The sequence below is a fragment of the Symphalangus syndactylus genome, chromosome 11 (genome assembly GCF_028878055.3).
Source record: "Symphalangus syndactylus isolate Jambi chromosome 11, NHGRI_mSymSyn1-v2.1_pri, whole genome shotgun sequence".
In the NCBI taxonomy this organism is placed as follows: Eukaryota; Metazoa; Chordata; class Mammalia; order Primates; family Hylobatidae; genus Symphalangus; species Symphalangus syndactylus.
The window spans coordinates 49,369,072-49,382,711 of record NC_072433.2 but is presented as its reverse complement, the minus strand read 5'-3'; the positions used below and the strand labels follow the sequence as shown (position 1 = coordinate 49,382,711).

The 13,640-nt window shown below is 55.5% G+C and overlaps 1 protein-coding gene across 1 annotated transcript; it reads left to right on the top strand.

Moving 5' to 3' along the window:
• The first annotated feature begins 352 nt into the window (after positions 1–352).
• On the top strand, positions 353–3,998 carry LOC129493313 (putative protein FAM90A26). The gene is made up of 4 exons (XM_055299333.2): positions 353–475; positions 975–1,174; positions 1,632–1,740; positions 2,406–3,998. The coding sequence occupies exons 1-4, from the start codon at positions 353–355 to the stop codon at positions 3,366–3,368; spliced, it is 1,395 nt and encodes a 464-aa protein (XP_055155308.1). The 3' UTR covers positions 3,369–3,998.
• Positions 3,999–13,640: the final 9,642 nt, after the last annotated feature.

Sequence of the window (13,640 nt, the reverse complement as noted above, 5' to 3'; positions counted from 1 at the left end):
CCTCAGTCCAGTCTTCAGAATCAGTGGTTTGTTTGGGGCAGAAAGCTCAGCTCCCCAACCCTAGGCCATGGGCCCTGTGGCAGGCGAGGTTTACACTCGGACTTGGTAATCATGGCAGAGGAACACACAATATCTGAGGGTGTACACAGCACAGTGTGAGCCACAGACTTGACCGACCGGTGGTGAAGTCTCCTCACGACCACAGCGGCAAGGAGTTAGCTGGAGGTTTCCTGTGGGTGTGTGTGAATATCCAGTGTGCTTCACCATCAATATGGGTGTGTTTGTGTGTGTTTCAGGTGACCCAACATTCAACCCCCGAAAAAGGCGGTCATAGAACCCCCAGGAGACGAAGATGTTGGCCCGTCGTGACCCCAAAACTGGCGCCAACAGACTCGGGAGAGCCCAGACCCTCCAGAAGCAGCGGAGGGCCCCAGTTGCGCCAAGGGCTCCCCCGCCCGATGAAGAAGATCCCAGGGTAAGTCTAGCCCTGTATCTCTTGGGAATGGGGGAGGGGTGGGTGTTGGGGCGGGGGGAGGCGGTGTCACAGGGTCCTCAGAGACTGGGTTGGATTCCAAAGGTTTCTGTCACCACCACCCAGGTTGCTTTTCCCATCCGAGGTGGGCGTGGCTTGGGACCTCCTCCCCGGCCCCATAAATCCCTTGAGAGACTCTTGGGGGCAACCTCCCTTTCTACTTAGAATCCTGTGTAGCCACCTTTGGCTGTGTCGTTGACATCGGGGTCACGATCGTGCCCCTTGGTACCTTGAGTCCTTCCTTTTAGAGGTCCTCCGTCACATGGGCTTTGGGAGGGAACATCGTATCCGAACTCTCCCAGCACTTAACGGCCCCCATGCCGGGGTCCCCTCTTTGGAATCCTTATTCAGCTCTGAATTCATAATCCCTCTCAATGTTGACATCGGATGGCTGCCTGTGGCTTCAGCTCACTCACTGACATCACTTCCTTTCCACCCACAGCTCAAGTGCAAAGACTGCGGGGCCTTTGGCCACACGGCCAGAAGTACCAGGTGCCCCATGAAGTGCTGGAAGGCAGCCCTGGTTCCACAGACCTTCGGGAAGAGGGAAGGGAAGGAAAACCTGAAACCGTGGAAGCCCCCGGTGGAGGCGAACCCGGGGCCCTTGAACAAGGATAAAGGAGAGAAGGAAGAGAGACCAAGGTGAGCGGTGGGAGGGGTTTTCACCACTCTTAGAGTACTGCCTCCTAAGGACATGGTGTCTCTGCACCTGCACACCGTGTGCCTTTCCGTCTCCGGGCCAGGGAAGGAACGCTGCAGGAAATAGAGCGCAGCTCCTTGTCCTCCGTTCTTCCACACCCAGGAGCCCCTCTGGCTCTGGTTGATTCGGGGACGGGGAGAGGCGGGGGCGCTTCGTGCAGGTTCCCCATGACAGGGGGAAAAGCAATGGAGTCCAAATCACAGTCCTTAGTTGGGAAGCCTAGAGGGCCACCAGGAGGATGGGAAGGTTGGCAGGTGAGGGAAGGTGCAGAGGCGGAAAGGGCACCAGATGTCCATTTCTGTGTCACGCAACACGGAATGGGCCTGGGCCCCAGGCAGGGTTCTCCCTGTCTCCCGGGGAGAACCAGGGGGCACGGAATGACCTTTTTCTGTTCTGCAGGCAGCAAGACCCGCAGAGGAAGGCTCTCCTCCGGATATTTTCCGTGAAACCTCCAGAGAAGCCGCTGCCAAATCGAAGAGGATCCACGGAATCTTGTGATGATCTGAGGGTGAGTGTCACCCCGGGCCCCTGGTCTTTTTCTCCTCTAGGTCACACTGGTTGATTTCCTTTCAGCTTCCCGGCTGCGGGAGTTAATCGGGGAACCCCTCTTTCTTGCCTTCTTTGGGTCAGTGACTCCACCATCCTTCCAGGTCAGTTGGATTGCAGGTGAAGGCATCTGAGGATGCCTTATTTCCCGTTGCTTTCTTTCTGTCCAATTACGGCAAGCTTGCCAACAACATGTTCCTGGCGGCGTGAGGAAATTCGTCCCTCAGAGGCCCCAAACATGGAGAGGGCTAAACCCAGGAACATGCAGGTTTTCAGAGAACACCTCCTGAGAACCCTTGAGCCACCAACCCGCCTTCAGAAGGGCATTAGTCCCTTCCACTTCAGGGAAGGCTGAGCGGAGGCACTCCGATCCAGTTAATGCCCAAGACATTGTTCTTTTGAACAATGGTGTGCTCGGATCAGCTACACATAGCTCGAGAGCGCATCTTTCATGAGTCTTGTCCTGATCAGCACTCAGGTGGAGGGTCTGTCCCTACTTCCAAGGACCGCCTGTCGATTCTGTATTGAGAATTTCCTGGCGCGTGCCCCTCGTCTTTGGAAGTGGCTGATTTTCGTGTCGGCTCCATGCAGAGGAACTTGTAACGTGTGTGGTTTCCTGTCTTTCAGGTTGCAAGCAGGCCAATGCCGCTCCACACAACCAGTAAGAGGCCACGCGTGGACCCTGTCCTCACTGATGGCTCAGCTACCGAAATGTCTGACAGGGGCTCCGTCTTGGCTTCACTGTCTCCCTTCAGAAAAGCCAGTGTGAGCTACCCCTCTAGTCTTGGACCAAAGGAACGACAGACAGGGGCTGCGGCCCCCATCCCTCAGCCTGCAGTCAGGCACCAGGGCCCGGGGCCTCTCCTCGTGGTGAAGCCGACACACAGCAGCCCGGAGGGTGGCTGCCGAGAAGTTCCCCAGGCTGCCTCGCAAACCCACGGCCTGCTCCAGGCCATCAGCCCCCAGGCACAAGACAGACGTCCCGCGCTGACCTCACAGCCCTGCCCACCAGCCGCCACACGCAGCTTGGGCCTAGGCTCCAATCTCAGCTTCAGGCCAGGAGCCAAGAGACCTGCCCAGGCTCCGCTTCAGGCTTGCCTGAACTTCCCCAAGATACCGAGACTGGGTCCCTTCCAGATCCCCGAAGACGCCATCCAGGGAGGTGAGCTCGGGGCCCCGGACACTCTCCAACCTCCGCCGGCCGCAACCGAACTTGGACCGAGTACGTCGCCCCAGATGGGCAGGAGGACACCCGCCCAGGTGCCCAGCATCGACCGGCAGCCTCCGCACAGCAGACCTTGCCTGCCTACTGCCCAGGCCTGCACCGTGTCCCGTCACCCGGCGGCCAGCCATGACGGGGCCCAGCCTCTCAGAGTGCTCTTCCGGAGACTGGACAATGGATGGTGGAGCTCCAGCCTCCTGACAGCTCCCTCATTTCACTCTCCTGAGAAGCCGGGAGCCTTCCTCGCTCAGAGCCCTCATGTCTCAGAGAAGTCTCAGGGTCCCGGTGTTCGTGTCCCAGCGAGTGTCCTCTATGAGGACCTTCAGGTTTCCTCCTCCTCAGAGGACAGCGATTCTGACCTGGAGTGAGACGGCAGGTGGCAGGGGCTCCTTGGCCTCCCGCTCCCGTGACTTGGAGGGGACTGTGGGACTGAGGAGCGCAGAGCAGCGAGCAGACTCTCTGCGGTGACTCCGAAGCTCCCTGGCTGTGGCGCTTCTGCGGAGGTGGGAGCCCAGGCCAGGCAGGGAGCCGATGCAGGGACTCTGCCTCATTGAATTCTCGTGAGGGACAGTGTAGTTCGCATGGCTCTCCGGAAACGCGCCAGGAAAAGCTTCCGTGCCAGTGATTGGTTGCCTGAGAAACTGGGCGACGCGCAGGAGTCAGACATCTGCTGGGACGTCAATAGGAAACTGGGGAATGACTGTGTTTTTGCTCTCTAGATGACTGAATAAGGGAAAAGTTCGGGAACCCTGAGAGGTGCAGCCCTTCCGCTGCGCCCCGCCCCGAGAGCAGTGTTTGGGACGCTGGGAAGCCTGCTGCGCTGCGCGCTCTCGGGGTCCTTCCTCGGCCTCGAAAACTGGGCTCTGGCATGCCTTTGTCAATGTGTGTGTTTAATGTGCTTGAAGTGAGTAAAATTCTCAAAAAGATGACATATTGTCTTTTGACTCTCATTCCGTGTTTGTGTTTAACTGATCTTCCAAGGGCTTGAAACTTTCTTGACTTGTTAGCTATCCAAATCGTTATGTCTCCGAAACACAGTTGACTGAGGGGACCGCAGGGCTGGGCAGGACCTTTGACATCTTCTACATCCACAGGAGCAAGCAAACCTCAACCCCACTCTACCAACACGCACCTAGTAAAATGCCGCCAGCTGAATCTCACGCACGCTAACACGTGGGGAGGGTTGCTTGCACCACGGGTCCCCATTTGGCTCAAACGCCGACACCAGGTGCGTGGTTCCAATTGCGACGGCCCCCATGAAGTGGCTGCCGGATGTGCGTATGCACCAGGCACACTTTCATTCGCCAAATAGACCCCAGCAAAGCTGAAGTTAACTCCCAGATTCGGGATGTACTTCAGAGGTAAGACATTCATCCCGTCTTCTTTCCGGATGTCTGACACCGGGCCTTTCCACGGTCCTCCCCGCGATCCTAAGAGTAGCTGAGCTAGAGACTCACTGAACGATCTAGGCAGGGCTATCCCATCATGCACAGGCTATCTCCATTCTCTGGCCTGGGAACAACTCTGACCAGGATTCCACATCTAGGAGCCCTGGGAACTGAGCGGGATTCCCTGCGGCCCACCAAATGGCTGCTCCCTTTCCGCCGCTCTTGAGGGTCGTCATCTTGCTTATCCAGATCACCTAGAAAGTATCAGTATCCAGAATCAAGAAGATCAACTCTCTGCTCCTCTGACAGCAGAACGAGCAGGACCACGATGAACCAAAGAGCGTGAAAGGAAACGATGTGACCGGAAAGCTCAGAGAACGGCCTACAGGGGGTCGTAAGCTGGGGTTCCAACCTGAATCACGAATAATTCATGAAGCGCAAGTCAAAGGGGACTCGAGTTTCAGCAGGTGCAATTCATCGAACCGGAGGTCGCCGGGGGGCCAACAAGATTGAGAAACTGGGAGTCGGGTGCAGTGTCGAGGGGGACGCGACCGGTTCCAAAGCTCAACCAGACCATGGGGTCACTTGGGCTACAGGAGAAAATGCCCCAGTGTGTCGGTTAAGCATTCCGACTCCTGCCTGTCTCTTCCCGTCCATGGAACATGGAGCCTAACCCGTGCAGGTGCAGATGACCAAGGACAGAATTAGGGGACGTGGCACCAAAGTTCACCGACGTGGGAGTTCCAAAGAAGGTCCGGTGGATCCTCGCAAATCCAGAGAAATGGCAATGGGACCCAGGGAAGTAGAGCCTCACAGGCGTCCCGGAGACTTTTCAGGCATAATGCCTGGAGTCGCAAGACGAGTTGAAAAGGGAGCCAGGCGCTGAAGGACAAAGCGGTCTTGACTTAGTTCATCTGTGTTTCCCAGTGCAGTCCAACTCACGGTGGTTTCCAAGCGCCTCCTGGAGGAGAAAACACATGAGGGTGTGGTCAGTGTTCTCTGCTGACAGACTTACCGTGGGGAAGAAAGAGAAGCTCTGAAGATGGATCATGGCCGTGACGGCGTGTCCAGGAGAATCTCCTTGATGACACTGAGTCCTACGTCGAGATGTAGTAGACACGGCCCAATTAAAAGGCGTCTATTTTACCACATTTTTTTTTTAACACAAACAAACAAACAAACAAACAAACAAAGAAAAGGCAGTCAAGACGGAAAACGAGACAAGGGTAGACGAACCAGTGTCACACGTCTGACGGGGAACAACTATCCTTCAAAGCTTACAGCTGTACTCGTAGGTTTTAGAATGTCGGCCAAAGGTGAACATGATCTTAGAGTGGGCTGTGCAGACAGACGTCTCCAGGTCATGTGATTGGATTAAGTTAATTGCAATTAAGGTACCTGTAATGGATCAGGTTAGGGTGCGCTCCACGTCCGGAGACAAGAGGCGGTATAAAAGGCAGCCTGGAAAGCAGAGGTCCCTCTCCGCCCCTTCCTCGGTCTTCCTGGATGCTGCATCGCTTCCAGCGGGGCTGCTCCAGCACCTGCCCGTCTGAGCGCCAGCCGAGGAAAGAAAGCTGACCTGTAACTTCAGGTTAGTTTCACTGAACAACTGTTTGTTTCACGTAGTCCCTGAGGGGTGGGGCGGGGTTTGGGGGGGAAGAGACGAAGGAGAGTGAAAGAAATCGATCACACTGGGGCTTGCTGATGGGGTAGGATGTATTCTGCTTACTGGTAATTCTTGGAACAGAAAACGAGAAATCATTCCCGTCTCCACGTGTGGGATAAGACCAAGATGGAAATGCGAAAGGAAATGTAATCCAGCGTGCTGAATTGGTGGGGAAATGGGAAAAGAAGTTTGGAAAAAAGGGTGGTTTGCCCTTCAGCCGTGTAAGAAATCGATACGCTATGGCCCCTGTTCACCGTTTGTTTGGACGGGTTCGTGTGGCATGCGTAAAATATCAGAAAAATAAATAAAGAGGGGCTGGAGCTAAAGCCAAAACGATAGAACAGGAAAGACCATCACCTGCTAGTGCGATAGAGAGGAAGAAAACTTCTCCCTATGAATTTGTGTTTGGAAGTTGCCTAATTAGAAATGGCAAGGGTAGGGATTCAAGTTGTGACAGGAAGCCTCCCTTATCCCTGATTTCAAACAGACCTGCCAAAGGGTGCCACACGCCATGCCCTGCGGCTTCCATCATTCTGGCCGTCAAGGGAGATAGAATCATCGTGTCTTCTACCGGCGTGAATCGTGATACACCTCAGTCCAGTCTTCAGAATCAGTGGTTTGTTTGGGGCAGAAAGCTCAGCTCCCCAACCCTAGGCCATGGGCCCTGTGGCAGGCGAGGTTTACACTCGGACTTGGTAATCATGGCAGAGGAACACACAATATCTGAGGGTGTACACAGCACAGTGTGAGCCACAGACTTGACCGACCGGTGGTGAAGTCTCCTCACGACCACAGCGGCAAGGAGTTAGCTGGAGGTTTCCTGTGGGTGTGTGTGAATATCCAGTGTGCTTCACCATCAATATGGGTGTGTTTGTGTGTGTTTCAGGTGACCCAACATTCAACCCCCGAAAAAGGCGGTCATAGAACCCCCAGGAGACGAAGATGTTGGCCCGTCGTGACCCCAAAACTGGCGCCAACAGACTCGGGAGAGCCCAGACCCTCCAGAAGCAGCGGAGGGCCCCAGTTGCGCCAAGGGCTCCCCCGCCCGATGAAGAAGATCCCAGGGTAAGTCTAGCCCTGTATCTCTTGGGAATGGGGGAGGGGTGGGTGTTGGGGCGGGGGGAGGCGGTGTCACAGGGTCCTCAGAGACTGGGTTGGATTCCAAAGGTTTCTGTCACCACCACCCAGGTTGCTTTTCCCATCCGAGGTGGGCGTGGCTTGGGACCTCCTCCCCGGCCCCATAAATCCCTTGAGAGACTCTTGGGGGCAACCTCCCTTTCTACTTAGAATCCTGTGTAGCCACCTTTGGCTGTGTCGTTGACATCGGGGTCACGATCGTGCCCCTTGGTACCTTGAGTCCTTCCTTTTAGAGGTCCTCCGTCACATGGGCTTTGGGAGGGAACATCGTATCCGAACTCTCCCAGCACTTAACGGCCCCCATGCCGGGGTCCCCTCTTTGGAATCCTTATTCAGCTCTGAATTCATAATCCCTCTCAATGTTGACATCGGATGGCTGCCTGTGGCTTCAGCTCACTCACTGACATCACTTCCTTTCCACCCACAGCTCAAGTGCAAAGACTGCGGGGCCTTTGGCCACACGGCCAGAAGTACCAGGTGCCCCATGAAGTGCTGGAAGGCAGCCCTGGTTCCACAGACCTTCGGGAAGAGGGAAGGGAAGGAAAACCTGAAACCGTGGAAGCCCCCGGTGGAGGCGAACCCGGGGCCCTTGAACAAGGATAAAGGAGAGAAGGAAGAGAGACCAAGGTGAGCGGTGGGAGGGGTTTTCACCACTCTTAGAGTACTGCCTCCTAAGGACATGGTGTCTCTGCACCTGCACACCGTGTGCCTTTCCGTCTCCGGGCCAGGGAAGGAACGCTGCAGGAAATAGAGCGCAGCTCCTTGTCCTCCGTTCTTCCACACCCAGGAGCCCCTCTGGCTCTGGTTGATTCGGGGACGGGGAGAGGCGGGGGCGCTTCGTGCAGGTTCCCCATGACAGGGGGAAAAGCAATGGAGTCCAAATCACAGTCCTTAGTTGGGAAGCCTAGAGGGCCACCAGGAGGATGGGAAGGTTGGCAGGTGAGGGAAGGTGCAGAGGCGGAAAGGGCACCAGATGTCCATTTCTGTGTCACGCAACACGGAATGGGCCTGGGCCCCAGGCAGGGTTCTCCCTGTCTCCCGGGGAGAACCAGGGGGCACGGAATGACCTTTTTCTGTTCTGCAGGCAGCAAGACCCGCAGAGGAAGGCTCTCCTCCGGATATTTTCCGTGAAACCTCCAGAGAAGCCGCTGCCAAATCGAAGAGGATCCACGGAATCTTGTGATGATCTGAGGGTGAGTGTCACCCCGGGCCCCTGGTCTTTTTCTCCTCTAGGTCACACTGGTTGATTTCCTTTCAGCTTCCCGGCTGCGGGAGTTAATCGGGGAACCCCTCTTTCTTGCCTTCTTTGGGTCAGTGACTCCACCATCCTTCCAGGTCAGTTGGATTGCAGGTGAAGGCATCTGAGGATGCCTTATTTCCCGTTGCCTTCTTTCTGTCCAATTACGGCAAGCTTGCCAACAACATGTTCCTGGCGGCGTGAGGAAATTCGTCCCTCAGAGGCCCCAAACATGGAGAGGGCTAAACCCAGGAACATGCAGGTTTTCAGAGAACACCTCCTGAGAACCCTTGAGCCACCAACCCGCCTTCAGAAGGGCATTAGTCCCTTCCACTTCAGGGAAGGCTGAGCGGAGGCACTCCGATCCAGTTAATGCCCAAGACATTGTTCTTTTGAACAATGGTGTGCTCGGATCAGCTACACATAGCTCGAGAGCGCATCTTTCATGAGTCTTGTCCTGATCAGCACTCAGGTGGAGGGTCTGTCCCTACTTCCAAGGACCGCCTGTCGATTCTGTATCGAGAATTTCCTGGCGCGTGCCCCTCGTCTTTGGAAGTGGCTGATTTTCGTGTCGGCTCCATGCAGAGGAACTTGTAACGTGTGTGGTTTCCTGTCTTTCAGGTTGCAAGCAGGCCAATGCCGCTCCACACAACCAGTAAGAGGCCACGCGTGGACCCTGTCCTCACTGATGGCTCAGCTACCGAAATGTCTGACAGGGGCTCCGTCTTGGCTTCACTGTCTCCCTTCAGAAAAGCCAGTGTGAGCTACCCCTCTAGTCTTGGACCAAAGGAACGACAGACAGGGGCTGCGGCCCCCATCCCTCAGCCTGCAGTCAGGCACCAGGGCCCGGGGCCTCTCCTCGTGGTGAAGCCGACACACAGCAGCCCGGAGGGTGGCTGCCGAGAAGTTCCCCAGGCTGCCCCGCAAACCCACGGCCTGCTCCAGGCCATCAGCCCCCAGGCACAAGACAGACGTCCCGCGCTGACCTCACAGCCCTGCCCACCAGCCGCCACACGCAGCTTGGGCCTAGGCTCCAATCTCAGCTTCAGGCCAGGAGCCAAGAGACCTGCCCAGGCTCCGCTTCAGGCTTGCCTGAACTTCCCCAAGATACCGAGACTGGGTCCCTTCCAGATCCCCGAAGACGCCATCCAGGGAGGTGAGCTCGGGGCCCCGGACACTCTCCAACCTCCGCCGGCCGCAACCGAACTTGGACCGAGTACGTCGCCCCAGATGGGCAGGAGGACACCCGCCCAGGTGCCCAGCATCGACCGGCAGCCTCCGCACAGCAGACCTTGCCTGCCTACTGCCCAGGCCTGCACCGTGTCCCGTCACCCGGCGGCCAGCCATGACGGGGCCCAGCCTCTCAGAGTGCTCTTCCGGAGACTGGACAATGGATGGTGGAGCTCCAGCCTCCTGACAGCTCCCTCATTTCACTCTCCTGAGAAGCCGGGAGCCTTCCTCGCTCAGAGCCCTCATGTCTCAGAGAAGTCTCAGGGTCCCGGTGTTCGTGTCCCAGCGAGTGTCCTCTATGAGGACCTTCAGGTTTCCTCCTCCTCAGAGGACAGCGATTCTGACCTGGAGTGAGACGGCAGGTGGCAGGGGCTCCTTGGCCTCCCGCTCCCGTGACTTGGAGGGGACTGTGGGACTGAGGAGCGCAGAGCAGCGAGCAGACTCTCTGCGGTGACTCCGAAGCTCCCTGGCTGTGGCGCTTCTGCGGAGGTGGGAGCCCAGGCCAGGCAGGGAGCCGATGCAGGGACTCTGCCTCATTGAATTCTCGTGAGGGACAGTGTAGTTCGCATGGCTCTCCGGAAACGCGCCAGGAAAAGCTTCCGTGCCAGTGATTGGTTGCCTGAGAAACTGGGCGACGCGCAGGAGTCAGACATCTGCTGGGACGTCAATAGGAAACTGGGGAATGACTGTGTTTTTGCTCTCTAGATGACTGAATAAGGGAAAAGTTCGGGAACCCTGAGAGGTGCAGCCCTTCCGCTGCGCCCCGCCCCGAGAGCAGTGTTTGGGACGCTGGGAAGCCTGCTGCGCTGCGCGCTCTCGGGGTCCTTCCTCGGCCTCGAAAACTGGGCTCTGGCATGCCTTTGTCAATGTGTGTGTTTAATGTGCTTGAAGTGAGTAAAATTCTCAAAAAGATGACATATTGTCTTTTGACTCTCATTCCGTGTTTGTGTTTAACTGATCTTCCAAGGGCTTGAAACTTTCTTGACTTGTTAGCTATCCAAATCGTTATGTCTCCGAAACACAGTTGACTGAGGGGACCGCAGGGCTGGGCAGGACCTTTGACATCTTCTACATCCACAGGAGCAAGCAAACCTCAACCCCACTCTACCAACACGCACCTAGTAAAATGCCGCCAGCTGAATCTCACGCACGCTAACACGTGGGGAGGGTTGCTTGCACCACGGGTCCCCATTTGGCTCAAACGCCGACACCAGGTGCGTGGTTCCAATTGCGACGGCCCCCATGAAGTGGCTGCCGGATGTGCGTATGCACCAGGCACACTTTCATTCGCCAAATAGACCCCAGCAAAGCTGAAGTTAACTCCCAGATTCGGGATGTACTTCAGAGGTAAGACATTCATCCCGTCTTCTTTCCGGATGTCTGACACCGGGCCTTTCCACGGTCCTCCCCGCGATCCTAAGAGTAGCTGAGCTAGAGACTCACTGAACGATCTAGGCAGGGCTATCCCATCATGCACAGGCTATCTCCATTCTCTGGCCTGGGAACAACTCTGACCAGGATTCCACATCTAGGAGCCCTGGGAACTGAGCGGGATTCCCTGCGGCCCACCAAATGGCTGCTCCCTTTCCGCCGCTCTTGAGGGTCGTCATCTTGCTTATCCAGATCACCTAGAAAGTATCAGTATCCAGAATCAAGAAGATCAACTCTCTGCTCCTCTGACAGCAGAACGAGCAGGACCACGATGAACCAAAGAGCGTGAAAGGAAACGATGTGACCGGAAAGCTCAGAGAACGGCCTACAGGGGGTCGTAAGCTGGGGTTCCAACCTGAATCACGAATAATTAACGAAGCGCAAGTCAAAGGGGACTCGAGTTTCAGCAGGTGCAATTCATCGAACCGGAGGTCGCCGGGGGGCCAACAAGATTGAGAAACTGGGAGTCGGGTGCAGTGTCGAGGGGGACGCGACCGGTTCCAAAGCTCAACCAGACCATGGGGTCACTTGGGCTACAGGAGAAAATGCCCCAGTGTGTCGGTTAAGCATTCCGACTCCTGCCTGTCTCTTCCCGTCCATGGAACATGGAGCCTAACCCGTGCAGGTGCAGATGACCAAGGACAGAATTAGGGGACGTGGCACCAAAGTTCACCGACGTGGGAGTTCCAAAGAAGGTCCGGTGGATCCTCGCAAATCCAGAGAAATGGCAATGGGACCCAGGGAAGTAGAGCCTCACAGGCGTCCCGGAGACTTTTCAGGCATAATGCCTGGAGTCGCAAGACGAGTTGAAAAGGGAGCCAGGCGCTGAAGGACAAAGCGGTCTTGACTTAGTTCATCTGTGTTTCCCAGTGCAGTCCAACTCACGGTGGTTTCCAAGCGCCTCCTGGAGGAGAAAACACATGAGGGTGTGGTCAGTGTTCTCTGCTGACAGACTTACCGTGGGGAAGAAAGAGAAGCTCTGAAGATGGATCATGGCCGTGACGGCGTGTCCAGGAGAATCTCCTTGATGACACTGAGGCCTACGTCGAGATGTAGTAGACACGGCCCAATTAAAAGGCGTCTATTTTACCACATTTTTTTTTTAACACAAACAAACAAACAAACAAACAAACAAAGAAAAGGCAGTCAAGACGGAAAACGAGACAAGGGTAGACGAACCAGTGTCACACGTCTGACGGGGAACAACTATCCTTCAAAGCTTACAGCTGTACTCGTAGGTTTTAGAATGTCGGCCAAAGGTGAACATGATCTTAGAGTGGGCTGTGCAGACAGACGTCTCCAGGTCATGTGATTGGATTAAGTTAATTGCAATTAAGGTACCTGTAATGGATCAGGTTAGGGTGCGCTCCACGTCCGGAGACCAGAGGCGGTATAAAAGGCAGCCTGGAAAGCAGAGGTCCCTCTCCGCCCCTTCCTCGGTCTTCCTGGATGCTGCATCGCTTCCAGCGGGGCTGCTCCAGCACCTGCCCGTCTGAGCGCCAGCCGAGGAAAGAAAGCTGACCTGTAACTTCAGGTTAGTTTCACTGAACAACTGTTTGTTTCACGTAGTCCCTGAGGGGTGGGGCGGGGTTTGGGGGGGACGAGACGAAGGAGAGTGAAAGAAATCGATCACACTGGGGCTTGCTGATGGGGTAGGATGTATTCTGCTTACTGGTAATTCTTGGAACAGAAAACGAGAAATCATTCCCGTCTCCACGTGTGGGATAAGACCAAGATGGAAATGCGAAAGGAAATGTAATCCAGCGTGCTGAATTGGTGGGGAAATGGGAAAAGAAGTTTGGAAAAAAGGGTGGTTTGCCCTTCAGCCGTGTAAGAAATCGATACGCTATGGCCCCTGTTCACCGTTTGTTTGGACGGGTTCGTGTGGCATGCGTAAAATATCAGCAAAATAAATAAAGAGGGGCTGGAGCTAAAGCCAAAACGATAGAACAGGAAAGACCATCACCTGCTAGTGCGATAGAGAGGAAGAAAACTTCTCCCTATGAATTTGTGTTTGGAAGTTGCCTAATTAGAAATGGCAAGGGTAGGGATTCAAGTTGTGACAGGAAGCCTCCCTTATCCCTGATTTCAAACAGACCTGCCAAAGGGTGCCACACGCCATGCCCTGCGGCTTCCATCATTCTGGCCGTCAAGGGAGATAGAATCATCGTGTCTTCTACCGGCGTGAATCGTGATACACCTCAGTCCAGTCTTCAGAATCAGTGGTTTGTTTGGGGCAGAAAGCTCAGCTCCCCAACCCTAGGCCATGGGCCCTGTGGCAGGCGAGGTTTACACTCGGACTTGGTAATCATGGCAGAGGATCACACAATATCTGAGGGTGTACACAGCACAGTGTGAGCCACAGACTTGACCGACCGGTGGTGAAGTCTCCTCACGACCACAGCGGCAAGGAGTTAGCTGGAGGTTTCCTGTGGGTGTGTGTGAATATCCAGTGTGCTTCACCATCAATATGGGTGTGTTTGTGTGTGTTTCAGGTGACCCAACATTCAACCCCCGAAAAAGGCGGTCATAGAACCCCCAGGAGACGAAG